The sequence below is a fragment of the Impatiens glandulifera genome, chromosome 6, assembly GCF_907164915.1.
Source record: "Impatiens glandulifera chromosome 6, dImpGla2.1, whole genome shotgun sequence".
In the NCBI taxonomy this organism is placed as follows: Eukaryota; Viridiplantae; Streptophyta; class Magnoliopsida; order Ericales; family Balsaminaceae; genus Impatiens; species Impatiens glandulifera.
This window is the reverse complement of record NC_061867.1, coordinates 43,685,964-43,700,123: the sequence shown is the minus strand read 5'-3', so window position 1 is coordinate 43,700,123 and position 14,160 is coordinate 43,685,964. Positions and strand designations below refer to the sequence as shown.

Genomic DNA, 14,160 nt, shown 5'->3' with positions numbered 1-14,160 from the left:
TCACTCTAGACGCCCCTTCTCCCTCTCTCTCGAATCCTCCTCGATTTGTCGTTGCTTTCACGCTCCCCCCACCATTGTTGCCCATCCTATCAAAAACCTTTCTCAATTTTACACAAATCTTTTCAATTTCTTCTTTATTTTGCTCCTCCTGCAATTTTTATTCACAACCACGATCCAGAGTTTATTCATCTATAATGCAACGGCTCGTTGACAATGTCCTCGCCGTTACCAAAGAGTGAGTCTTTTCGATCCTCTATTTGCATTTCAATTCGTCATCTCTCCTCAGATATATCCATCTGCCTTAATTTGTTACCAAATATGAAATGGGTGCTCCGTTTTTGTTGGGTTTTTGTTATATGTTTGAACAATTTGTGATTTTGTTCAATTCTTGTCTACAAAGGAAGTGAATTGGTTAATGGGTTGTTAAGAAAATAAAAAGGGGTTTTGGGTTTTTTCTGATTACTGCTAAATTATGAACTTTTTTCCTACAGAAAGATTTTGTCTTTCTCTGTTTGACGATGAGAAAGGAAATTATTTGAAATTTGTTTAATTTATTAAGGTATAAAAAAGAAGTCATTCGCCTAGGGTTTGTAATCAATCTGGGTGGTTATTTTCGTTGTTTGCTGTCATGCTTAGTACATTAGTGTTTCCTATCTAGAGCTGGTGGTTAATGGCGTCAACTCTAGTGACATCTGATATTGATTTATAGAGATTTTATGGTTTGTCCAAATCTTGTGTTTGGTGTTGCTTGTTAGTTTCTGGAGACAAACCTTACCTGCTATTCTTTTTTTTATACTTCTGGACTGTCTGCGCCATGATTTTTCATCTTGGATAGGTTTTAAATGGTTATCTTGGAAAAAGTTATGAGATTGAAACTTGACTATTGTACAAATGAGGAGTTTTGTGGGAAAATGAGTATTAAAAGAATAGGAGATTAAAATATTCGGATGTCGTTTGAGTTGTTGCAAGTTCTGCTAAATTTAGGGGGATTCCATGAGTTATGATGCGATTTTCAGTAAGAATTATGATTAGATGAACAATGGGTACCCCAGCAGACATGTGTCATGAATCATGACGGGTATTAAAATTGGGGTTGGGGTTCGAGATACAAATATGAAAATTTTCCCGGGTTCAGTATTATCCCGAAGACGCCCAACCTAGGCGTCCAAACCCGAACTCGATAACTTTTAATATTTGCAAAATTGCCAACTTAGCGTGTAATCACCAATCGACATAAATGTAAATTTTCATGGAAAGAGTAGTCTCTTTGCGAACAATAATAATAAACCTCGTTGTTTTCTCTTTTAAGAGAGTTATTTCACATGAATTAGTTCTCAAAGGATTATTGGATGTTTGAGAAACACAAGGCCCCATTTGGAAACGCTTTTTGAATTTCTTTTTGTATCTGGATCCAAATTTAGCTACAAAAATAAATTTTGGAATCTGTCTCCAACTAAGTTTAGTTCCTAAACACTTGTAAATCAAGAAACAAAAAAAAAGGTGTTCCAAATGGGGCCAATGTCTTGCCTTCAATGCTTTCATGGAAAAATTAGTAAGGAAGATTTCTTATGGCGAACAAGCTTAGTAGGATAGGTATTCAAATGTGATAGGACAAGGAAGATTAACATTCCAACTGGGTGCTCTAGAAACTGATGGGGGAAAGAGAGGTAGAGGAAATTGAAGCAGGTTTTAGGAGATGTACAAAAAATCAAGATGGTCAAACAAAACAAATGTGTGGAGTTGTAAGTAGGATAGAAACATAGATTGGTCTTTTAATTGGGGAAGAAATTTGAGTTTTGCTTATCTCAATACAGTTGGAAGGAGAAAAAGACAGATTATATCATGAAAGAGGAGATGTGAACAATGAAAAAAAGGAGGTTTTCAAACTTCATGGTATGCCAGATGTACATATTGGTGGTATAACAAAAATCTTCATACAACTACTAAGAAAACACCACATTAGGTTTGTTATTGTTTGGTTTGTCAACTACTTATCATCCGAAGTTTGAGATCCAACATCTGTATTTCACCCATAAATTTCCTACTAATTGCAGATTTGCATAATTTGGTTGTCAACTGCTTATCACGTAAAATTTTCTATTTCTATTGTGAACTTCAAGTGAATAAATTTATTTAGATATCTTGGTGGCAAGTTAGTTTTGTATGTTTCCTGTATTTGGGTAGACTTGTACAATTGTGATCTATTTCCTTGCATACTCTTGAATGATTTTAAATGCTGCCCAACACTTGTCTGTTTGAATGTAACTTTTGCAGAAAATTTTGGCATTTAGTATCTAGCCATCATTCAACTGATTTCATTTTCCTTTTGGATTTATTTGGAGCAGGTCTGTGAAAATTTTCACTTATGAGGCTTTGAACAACTTTGTGAGACTTGTCAATGGAATGTCAGCACTTCTGCTAGCTGTCTTACCTGGGAAGAGTTTAATTCTTGAAGGTATCCATGAATGGGAGCTTAGGCCAACATTTCGTGGGCCACGGCTTCCACGTTGGATGGAAGAGTAAGTTCTGCTTATCATCATCTCACTGATTTACTTTTTTCTTGAGGGACTGGATGTGTAAAAATAAGCCTAAGAAAATTGCACCATATTTGTTTAAACTCTTCATGTAGAAGCTCATGAATACTAAATACGTGTAATTGGTTATATAAGTCAGTCAAGGGCTAAATTGTACATTCTTCATGTAAATATCACAATGCCATGACCTTGACTTGACCCAACATGTATAAATGGTCTGCCATTTTCTTTCTCCCCATTTGTTAGGTTTTGGTGGTGGATGGAGGCATATCACAACTTCCAGTTTAGCTATATCCATTCCTTCCAGCATCATATTTAGATACCTTATGTTAAGATTCTTCACACAGATTAAACTAAAGGGCACCCATTTAAAGCACCTAGAATGAAATTCGGTTCATGAGGATGGGTTGGTGTGCTTGTCTTTCCCGAGGGGATTAGTCAAGCTGCACGCAATCTGTCGAGAAGCCCTAGTCATAAGAAGAAGAAAAATTCTTCAGACAAGCTAATTATTTATTTCAAGGTTCTATGATCTTATTTTTTGTTGATAGTATTACTAGTTTAGTACGATTGTTGTTTTCATTCTCTGGCACCTTAAGCTTTTAGGTGACACCTCTTACATTATGACCCGTTTCTCTTAGGATGCCCAATTTCCAAAAAAATCCCAATTGTTTTGAACTTTCTAGTTTGGAAATAATATTCTAGAAAAATTCATAGAATTAGGGGAACTCCTTCTCTTGGAACTCACCTCCTTTTCTCTTTGTGAGTTTGATGAATACCCCCTTTCATAGGTGTTTTATTGTTAAGTATAGCCATGATTTTTTCGATCTGTTCACTTGTTACTTGTTAGCTGTCCAAATTCAAGTGGGTTTTGCATGCTTAGAATGAATGATGCATGATAATATCATTGCTTTGTCTAATATCTAAGTCTGATAGTAATTTGATGGGTGTCATCGAACTTTGATTAAGATTGGTGTTCCATTCTTACTATTGTGTTTCTTCATTTCTGCTTTTGATAATTTCAGTGGTGCTTCATCTTTCAACAAGTTCATCCATGAACTGTCTGTGGACTCTGATACATCATCAAATGAAGATTACATGTCAGACGAAGATAGTGATGGCATAATTCCTGCATCTCCTTTATCTCATAGCTCTAGGTTCTCTAGAGCTAGTAGTTTTTCCAAACCCAACAGGCATTCATCTGGCTGGATTAAATGCTTGATTTTGTGGATTCTCTTTCCTTTGAGAATCCTTCTCATTATACCATCGTATCTGTATAATATAACACATTCTAGTAGTTCAACAGTCCAGGCTAAACCTGAAAATCGTTATCCACCAAGTCCTCATTCTAGGAAGAAATCAAGCACAATGAAGGACCATTTTGTTCAGAGTGCTACGGATCGGAGAAGGGGAGTTGTGGAGGTCAGTTTCTAAATGCTCTATTATTTTGGCTTATCTGACACTTTAGTACTACTTCTTCCTTAGTGCATGTTTCTGTGAAAACTTCCTTAGGGGATGGAGTTTAATGAATTGGTGTAAAATTTATCCTGTTCAACTCGGTCTCTTCTTGTGTGTGTTGTTTTTATTACCTGTTACCTACTAATTGGGATCCATTAATGATTAAAAATAGCACTTGAGACTCCCATCTTTTGAGTGAAGAAAGATGAATGTGCAGTGTTTCTGTGAAAGAATGAAGATTTCCAAGGAATTGATTAAAGTTAGTAGGATAGTAAGGTAGCTGTAATAATTAGAAGTTATGAAGTGATGTTATGACTTGTGTTTCACATAAGTTTGGATGTCTTTTGTGAAAATGCTTGCACAAATTGAATGGAGTAGTTAACTAAAATGTTCTCGGTATTTTTTTTTTGTTTTTTTAGAAGTGGTAGATATGATAGGAATAATTGTTGAAAGGAAAAACCGTGGCATGGCCATTTCCCTTTGTAGATGGCTAAGTGAGTAACCTTAGATCTGGATTTGTTTTAAAAAGAATCACGCTTGATGAAAATTGATTTATTTTGTTCAAATGACCAAATATCCTAGGTAGTAAATATTTTAAAATGTTAGAAAAAATAAAGTAAGGGTATTTTGGTATTTTTCTTGATGATTTGATTAAGGATGATTGATGATGGGATATTGGTTACTTCAAACAAGCTCTTAATGTACTTTCTGTTTTATAAGCAGCGACTTTCCAAATAAGGCTTGATGATTGGCATTCACATTAGAAAAAAGAAAATATCTGCATGCGTAACACAAAAAACAAGAATGAAGTATTATTTTTTGGGTTATGCATCTGAATTCTGCTCAATCTTCATTATGGATGTTAATTTGTTTACGACACAGGATCTCCATCTAGGTATAGAGATTGCAATAGAAGCCATATTTGATATCGTCCACAAGGTAGCATACTGTGTTTTTTCACCATTGGAATCGTTCAAGAAACTTTTGCATTGGTTCTCCTCTAGAAGTAAAGGGAGCAAAGCTATGGAATCAGACACAGTGGATGCTACGGTAATGACTGCAACCCTTGGACAAAATGATGCGGCCGTTACTGAAAGGAAAACGACTCTGCACAATTCCCTGAATACCGATGCTCGAACTTGTCAAGATGTCATAACAGAACTGGGGTATGTTGATAGTTCATTTATCAGCAGCAGCATGTTAAGAAGAGTAAACTCATACTTTCGGAATGGTATCTTTTTCTGGGAATATATATTTTTGTGTGCACCTTTTTAGAGGATGACACGCATAATCACTTTACCATTGGAAAATCCTCAAAGTTAATTTTTTTTTCTTCTCTTTTTGCATAAGATTGTTTTCTAATCAGTGATTCAAATTATTTATAGATCATAATCCAAATTATTGTTTGATTTTTGGTTTCATTTGGTATAAAATTTATTTTCAGATAATGATCTAGATTATTAGTGATTTTTGGCTTCAATTGCTAGAAAATATTTTTTGAATGTTACTAATTGTTTTTTCTTTTAGATCATGATCCATATTATAGTGTGATTTTTGGCTATATTTGCCACAAAGATTATTTTCTGAATGTGATTCAAATTATTTTCTTGATTATGATCCATATTATAGTTTTTGTTTCTTTAGGTATAAGATTATTTTTTGGATCAAGATCCAAATGTGATTCTTGGTTTCAATTGCTATAAAGATTCTTTTATGAATTATGTTCCAAATTATTTTTGGCAATTATATTTTTCTAAGATACAAAAAACATGATAAAATGACCCCATTTGTGCCCTTCTTGGATTGATTTCAAGATGGATGTGAAAATCTTAGTTTGCCTGTTATGATGTCAAATCCTCATGTTCTTCTGTTGCATCTATATAGGTATCCTTATGAGGCTATTCGTGTGGTAACAGCTGATGGGTATATTCTATTGTTAGAAAGAATTCCAAGGCAAGTTCTATTGTCTTAAGATTTTGTTTTCACACTATTCTGTGATGCTAATAAACTTCTTCTGTTTTTCCAGACGTGATTCCAGGAAAGCCATATATCTACAACATGGAGTGCTCGACTCATCTATGGGGTGAGTAATGTAAATTTTCTTAATTAACAGTCAATTATAACTTGGATCATAATAAAAACATGATTATACACAATTATAAAAACAACAAAAGGAAAAAGGAACTATACACATTACTACTCAAAAACCAAAAAGGGCACCAAACAATAAGCCTAAATGAAAATTGGTATTTTATCACAATCATGATTCCATTATAAAAATTGTCAAACTAAAATTGAACACGATTTTATTTTTTTCGTTTGGTATAAGGACTGTTTTCTAGTTTTGGGTCATGATCGAGATTATAATGTGATTTTTGACCTACATAACAAATGTAGATCAGATCATAAAAAATGCAAGACATGTGAAGCTGACAAGTGGTTGAACTCCTAAAAAATGTTTCATTTTTTTTATACTAACTAATATGTTTCTAATCTTATTTTCATCACTTAAATATGCTTACAAAATTTGTGGGATTTGTGCTACCTCGCCGAGAGAGAAAAACTGGCCTCAGAAAAATAAAAATTGATAAAAGAACTGTAGGAGAAAAGGGAGGGCATTGTTCTTGGGTACTGATATGTTTACAAATGATCCATATTAGGAATGTGTTTACTGATACTTTTGTTATTAATGCATCAGGTCCACATCCATTTATGAATCACACTAGACTATATATTGCATGAACAGGAAATTTTTGATAATGTCAATAGACATGTTTGTCATCACTACAACTTGATTTGATTTGTGTGGTGGTCATTGGGTTTATTTAGAAAATTAATGATTGAATGGAAATTAACTAAAACATTCCCAATTATTGTTGCTTGATGATTGATGTTGTTCAGCATGGTTGAGCTCTTCAACTTGTTCAAGACATTGTTTTCAAATGCAACGTTTTTTCATTAAACTTGTCTGTTGCAACTTCATATTCAGGTGGGTATCTAAAGGAGTTGTTGGTTCACCTGTTTTTGCAGCATTTGATCAAGGTTTGTTTCCTTTTCTCCAGAAATTCCTGTTTCCTAGTTTCTTTCATGCCTAATTCTTGTTCATTATATGTATCCATCCCTGTTTTGATATAGGATACGATGTTTTCCTTGGAAATTTACGCGGTTTGGTTTCCCGTGAACATATTGACAAAAATATCTCCTCAAGACAGTAAGTTGCTCTATAACAAGTATATATACATATATTTTCTTTTAAAATGTCACTAAGCTTATAGTTGCATCAAAATATCATTTTGCTTCCTCAACATATGGCAGCAAAACACATGTGGGCTGAAAACTGGTTTCATGTATTTTTAAAATGACTCTTCTTGCCATCATGTATTTTTGGTTAACTTTATTAATGTTTCATTTGGAAACCTTTCTGGCTGCGGTTCCAAAATCTAGATAAGAAACCGTTAATAAATTTATTTAGAAACATTTTTTCTGTCAAATAGTGAAGGTTTCTAATCTAGATCTGCATCCAGGTTTAGAAGATCCAGAAAAGTTTCCAAATGGGTCCAATATTATCTTGATATGCAATTTAGAAACAGAGAATATTTTTGCAATAATTGTGTATATAAAAAAACAAGGCATTGAGTAGTTTGAGTCATTTTAAAAAGTATAGGAAGCAAAAGGAGTCTCATGAAAGTTGAGGAATTAAAACGAGTTTGTAAGGCAGAGTTCCATTACAATTCTCCACTCTAGTTTTAACTAAAAACATTCTCAGGTATTGGCATTACTCCATTAACGAGCATGGTACAGAAGATGTACCAGCAATGATCGAGAAAATTCACGAAGTGAAGACGGCAGAGTTGAAGTTGATACATCCCGATCAAGTAGTAGAAGATGATACCAACACCGAAAAACAACCTTACAAACTTTGTGCCATTTGTCACAGCCTGGGTGGGGCTGCCATGCTTATGTATGTCATCACTCGTCGAATAGAAGAAAAGCCTCACAGGCTAGCGAGATTAATCCTACTCTCTCCAGCAGGTTTTCATCACGATTCTACAGTAGTCTTCACTGTCGTCCAATACCTCCTCCTCCTCATTACCCCAATCATAGCACCCATTGTCCCGGCTTTCTACATCCCCACAAGATTCTTCCGGATGCTTCTAAACAAGTTGGCTCGCGACTTCCACAACTACCCTGCCTTAGGAGGACTCGTTCAAACCTTAGTCAGTTATATCGTTGGCGGCGACAGTTCGAACTGGATTGGAGTAATTGGATTGCCACACTATAACATGAACGACATGCCAGGAGTTTCGTTTCAGGTGGCTCATCATTTAGCTCAGATGAAACGGGCTGGCAGGTTTATAATGTTCGATTACGGAAGCAAATCTGCTAATATGAAGGCTTATGGATCGCCTGAACCTTTGGATTTGGGGGAGTATTATGGGCTGATTGATTTTCCTGTTGATCTTGTTGCTGGGCGGAAAGATAAGGTTGTGAGACCATCGATGGTGAAATTTCATCATGATTTGATGAAGAGTGCAGGCGTGCAGGAGGTTACTTATAATGAGTTTGAGTATGCGCATTTGGATTTTACTTTCTCCCATCGGGAGGAGTTGTTGGCTTATGTTATGTCGCGGTTGAATCTTGTGGAGCCAAACCAGAAGTCTGTGCAGAAGCAGAGCTCGAAGACGAGGAAGAAGGATCATACCAAAGAAATTTGTTCTGATTAAATCTTGCTGATAATTTGACATCCATGTTTTTCTTTGGTAGTTTGTTGTATGTATATGTTTTTTTTTAAATATTATTATATATGGTCATTAAGAGTTCTCTTTCTTTGCTACTTACTATAAAGCGTGGTTAGAGGTGTACTATGTTTTGTATAGATGATAGTGCATGAAAGTAGAGGCTCTAGACTTACTTTTGTTATGGGTCGAATTGGGCTATAAAGAGTTTAGGGTTAAAGTTTGTGAATAAATTGTGGAATGCCATAGAGATATTCCTAAATGTTACTATTTGGTTTGGCTTGGCTTGGATTTGCTATTCACCTATACATAGTGCCATATATTGACATTTCACTAGTTTGATCCTTTTTTTTTCTTCTCCTTGATCGAATTTCGTTCTTCCTTAGACTTGATGTCGGCAGAGGGAACACAACAATCTGATGGATACATCGAAAAAGAATAAATCTCAAATTATTGTCTAATGTTATTCACAAGAGTTTTGATTATGAAGAAATTTGTGCAGAGGTTGCAAAATGACTATTACACTATAATTGAAGGGAAATTTGACGAAATAACTCTAATAATTATTTGTTGGGAATGACCAAAGCCCAATAAAGTTTTGTAAAAAATGACATTTTCGGCCTATCTAAAAACGAAAATACTCATTCGCGCGACGTGAAGGTATAACCTGATAATGTTTGTAAAAATGATCTCACATGACGCGATAATATTTACAAAATTACCTCGCGTGACTGATAATATTTGAAAAAATGACCTCACATGACTTGATAATATTTGCAAAAATTTGCATCACGCGAGATCATTTTTGCAAACAGGTCATATATTTTCGTTCATTTTTGCAAACTTTATAAGCGTTTTTTCCTTAGAAGAGTCTGTCATTGTCTGGGTCATTCGTCAAATTTCCTTAATTGAAGTGGTGTCTGATTGTCAATGACATATTTTTCAAATCTATATATAAATAATGATGCTTAATTTTGAAAGTATATAGATTGTCGGGTCGAGACTTGTAGTTAATTTGAATATATATATATATATATATATATATATATATATGAGAGAGTAAATTGATACTTAGGTCGGATTGTGGGTTGACCCGTCCATAAATTTAAAACGGTTATGTATAAACAAATATAACACTTTAACCAAGTGAGATTGAAATGTGGTTTGGATAATAAGTCGGTAATAATTGAGAGTAGTTAAAAAAATATATATCAAATATTTGATTAACCGAAACGAGATGAGAGGTTCATTGAAAAAAATATGTGAGAAAATAAGTTGTTTTATCGAAATGAATAAAATGTGAAATGAGAGTATTCTATTTTTTATTTTAATATATTATTTATAATTTATTAAGAATTTTAAACATTAAAATATATATTATAATTTTTAAAATTTTTTTTTGTTTAAATTTTTATTTATATGTATGAATTTTCCTAGTTATTATATTAAAATATATAAATTAAATAACAGAATTGATTAATTTAATTTTAGTAATAATAAATAAAAAAAATTCCTCCACTTTTTACTTCACAGAAATAGGCGGGCCCATGGCGAAACTCCCGGCGGAGACAAAATGCCCTAATCGCCTGCAAACTCCCGTTCCAATCCTTGCTACTTTATTTTCTTTATTTATGAATACTTCTGCTGATTGATCGTTTGATTTGATTCATCTTAGTCTTTGTTCTTGTTAGATCCAAGATTTTGTACATATACGGCATCGGTAAGTAAACAATTTTGTTTAATTTTTAGCTATTCCTTTTTCGATCTTTTAGGTCAACGAAATTTTATAGATCTGTAACTGTAAGATGTATAATATAGGATGATTGATCGGTGCATGTCTGGATTTATTAACTTCGTTGCCGGATTCTTATGTATATTCCTTGTTTTCTTTTATATCTTTTGTAGGTCAACCATGGATCCAATGGACATTGTGGGGAAGACAAAAGAAGATGCTTCACTTCCCAAAGGTTTAACAAAACTATTTTCGTTTATGTTAGTGTTAACTGTTAAATGAAAGTTGGAATTTTTGGTTTTGATTTCCATGCATATTTTCTCTTTAGTTCTTTACAGACATCTGTGTTGGGAGATGATGAACATGAATTGTTCATCACAACACTTAACTACTTGTTTTAACCCCCACTAGGGTGACCCAGTGGAAAGACTAACCTTAGAGACCAAAAAGTTACGGGTTAGCTTTGAATAGAAACGGATGACCATGACTGTGGGTGTCATGCTAGTTCTCTACTCGTTTTACAAAGCCATGCTATTTGAATTTTCGCAGTTATACCTCCCTGAGGTGTGAATTTAAGAGACATGCTTTGATTTTCTTTTTCCACAATGAACTTTCTGCATCATTCTTACTCTAATGAAGTTGTCTCATCTGCTTCTCTTATTGTTATCACCACTTTATATATTGTTCATTAAAACCAGTCCCTCAAGACCTTCCTAACTTACAAATTGGATCATAACAACTTTGGGTTCTCTTTTGATGTTTATGATCTTCCAATCAAGTTTTGATTTAGTGATTCTTAAATCCTTCAAAATTTCTCTTTGATCTTTCTGTTAGAAATCAAATATGAACTAAAGTTTAATTGCAACATAATTTTACTAGATTCATATTAATCATTAATTTAATAATTAATTTGTGATGAATCTTTAGTTGTTTCTATTGACTTCTTTGTCTTGAAAATGTTATTTGTTTCGAGAAAAAGAAAAGAAGTTTTCACTTGCACGTATTATCAGTTTTTCTTTAGGTAATTCTGGATTTCTGGCTGAACATATTATATTATAGCTACACCAGTTCTGCCTTTAGATAGGTTATTCAAAACTGTATATATTCTTCATGTATGAAGTATTCAATCCATGGACTTAAATCTTCTAGTCAGATAACAAGTTCATATTTTTTTCAGCTACCATGACTAAGATCATCAAGGAGATGCTGCCACCTGATGTTCGTGTAGCAAGAGATGCTCAAGATCTTCTAATTGAATGTTGTGTAGGTGAGCAATAGTTATGACTTGTTAGTTTTTATTTTCATAATTTCATCAGTGTTTCAATTTCCCTTTTTGAGCAATGGTTTTTGGACTTCTATAGGTTTATGTTTTTTCATTTCTAGGAGTAGGTGTAAAGCACTTTGAATTTGTTCTTTAAATGAATGAATGCCATTTCAGTACCTTGACCATTCATGGATTATTAATCTATCAATTTGAGGCTTTCCTTATTAGATTAAACTCGAGGATGATTATTGAGCCTGTTTGAAAATCGGTATTTTCTCAAAATCTCTTGCAGTTGCACAATCACTATACTTTTTGAAAATTGCCAAAATTAAAATTGGAGATGATTTTTATTTTTATTTTGACTAAGTTCAGTTTCCAAATGTGATCTCATCTGTATCTACATTCACAGACGATACATTTGACAGAAAAAAAAGTGTTTCTGGATCATGATAATAATTATATTGTGATTTTTGGCTTTCATTTGGTATAAAGATGATTTTTTAGTTCATAATTCAAATTATTTTCTAGACTTTTTGGATAATTTTTGGATCATACTCCAGATTATTAAAAATTCAAAAGATAATTTTTTGGATCATACTCCAGATTATTTTCATGATTTTTCATAAACACAACAATGTAGATTTTTCGAGATGATAAAAAGCAATAACAGATGGGCGCATTATGTTGTTGAAAATACTATTTTTTAGAATAACTCAGAAATAATGTATATCATTGTTGACCAGGTCTTTCTTTTATACTGTTGTAGAGTTTATAAATCTCATATCATCCGAGTCCAATGATGTCTGCAATAGAGGAGATAAAAAAACAATTGCACCAGAGCATGTACTCAAGGCTTTAGAGGTAAATGAAATATCTTCCTTTCATTCATGCTAAAGAATTGTACCCTTTTAACATCAATCATCTTAATCTTTGAGGAAGTTATACATAACAATATCTAGCTTTTTTACTGTCGGTTTTCGCTAGGTTCTTGGTTTTGGGGAATACATTGAAGAGGTTTATACTGCTTATGAACAACATAAGCTTGAGACAATGGTATTTTCTTTTCCTCCACATTCTTGTATGATAATTACATTATAATGGATGGATTCAGGAAGGATCTTTGTGAAAATATCGAGCCTATTTTGAAATTGGTATTTTGTCATAATCTCTATCACAATCACAATCTTCATTGAAGTAATTTTTCTTTTTTCGTTTGGTATATGATTGTTTTCTAGCTTTATTTGGATTGAAGATTATTTTTTGAATAATGAAGTTGATTATTCTGCTTTTTTTTGCAAACATAACAAATTTTAATTTTTCCATATCATAAAGAGCCTATTTGAAAACTAGTATTTGTCAACAATCTTTGTCACAATCGCCTCAAAGTGAAAATCGTGATATATATATATATTTTTTTTCGTTTTGTGTATAACATTGCTTGGATTATGATCCAAATTATTTTTTGAATCACGGATTTTGTTGCTTCACTTGTTATATAATCTGATGATGATTGTTTCTTCTTGGATTGCAGCAAGATTCAGTCAAAAGTGGAAAATGGAACAATGTTGCAGATATGACAGAAGAACAAGCATTGGCCGAGCAACAGAGAATGTTTGCAGAGGCACGAGCAAGAATGAACAGCGGTGTGGCGATCCCCCCAAAACAAGCCCTAGAACCCGAGGCTCTTGCTCCCGCTCCAGCTCCTGCTGAGGTCCCGGAGATATCCAAAACAAACGAAACCTCGGTTTAGTATCTTTCAACTATTAGGGTGTGATAAGATGTAGGATAGGATCTTGTAGCTTAATCAATCTGACATATTTATTCTTCCTTTTCTCTTTGTATGTATCCCATTTACAAAGTCTAAATGAAAGAGTTCCGTGTCATTATTATTTAACATATTTAGTTTTGGGTAGTTTTGTAGAATAGATTTCGATCTGAACACTAAAAAAATACTAAGTAAAAGTATTATTTGAAATTATATTTATATTTAACTTTTATACTTTTTTTTTTACTGTCTTATTTATTAAAATAAACATTATTTATGGACATTTATTAAGTTATATTTTTAGAAGAAAAAAAATTAGGCTGATTAAATTAAAAATAAATTAAAGTTGGGTTCATAAAAACATCTAATGTAAATATATTTCGTTTAGTAAAATATAAAAAATCAAATATAAATATTTAATTTAGTATATTATTTTAGAGAAATTATGGAGAGATTAAAATTTAAAAGAGGAAATTAGGGAGATAATTCCTCACCCTTTATATTCTTTTTTTAGTCACATTACTGACCTGTCTTAAATAGGTTTATTTGATTTATTTTGGTTAAAGTGATAGAAAATCTGTATAAAATATAGATAAATTTATTTAGGTAGAATGAGTTTTGAGACATTTAAGTCCTCACTGTTGTTAAAAATTATGAAGTGTCGCTGAATAATA

General features: G+C 33.0%; 2 protein-coding genes across 3 annotated transcripts; both read left to right on the top strand.

Annotated features, from left to right (window-relative positions):
* LOC124941332 lies at positions 1-9,027 on the top strand. Its single transcript, XM_047481634.1, has 9 exons — positions 1-235; positions 2,346-2,519; positions 3,557-3,953; positions 4,872-5,155; positions 5,874-5,942; positions 6,016-6,072; positions 6,979-7,031; positions 7,125-7,200; positions 7,756-9,027. The coding sequence occupies exons 1-9, from the start codon at positions 195-197 to the stop codon at positions 8,711-8,713; spliced, it is 2,109 nt and encodes a 702-aa protein (XP_047337590.1). The 5' UTR covers positions 1-194; the 3' UTR covers positions 8,714-9,027.
* A 1,264-nt stretch (positions 9,028-10,291) lies between these two features.
* Positions 10,292-13,612, top strand: LOC124941931 (protein Dr1 homolog). Of its 2 annotated transcripts, XM_047482315.1 has the most exons (6): positions 10,292-10,445; positions 10,631-10,692; positions 11,635-11,724; positions 12,488-12,582; positions 12,706-12,774; positions 13,253-13,612. In XM_047482315.1, exons 2-6 carry the CDS (start codon positions 10,638-10,640, stop codon positions 13,469-13,471), a joined length of 528 nt encoding a protein of 175 aa, XP_047338271.1. In that variant the 5' UTR covers positions 10,292-10,445; positions 10,631-10,637; the 3' UTR covers positions 13,472-13,612. The 2 variants fall into 2 exon arrangements, with proteins under 2 accessions (XP_047338271.1, XP_047338270.1); XM_047482314.1 differs by lacking the exon at positions 10,292-10,445 and having other exon boundaries at positions 10,570-10,692.
* Positions 13,613-14,160: the final 548 nt, after the last annotated feature.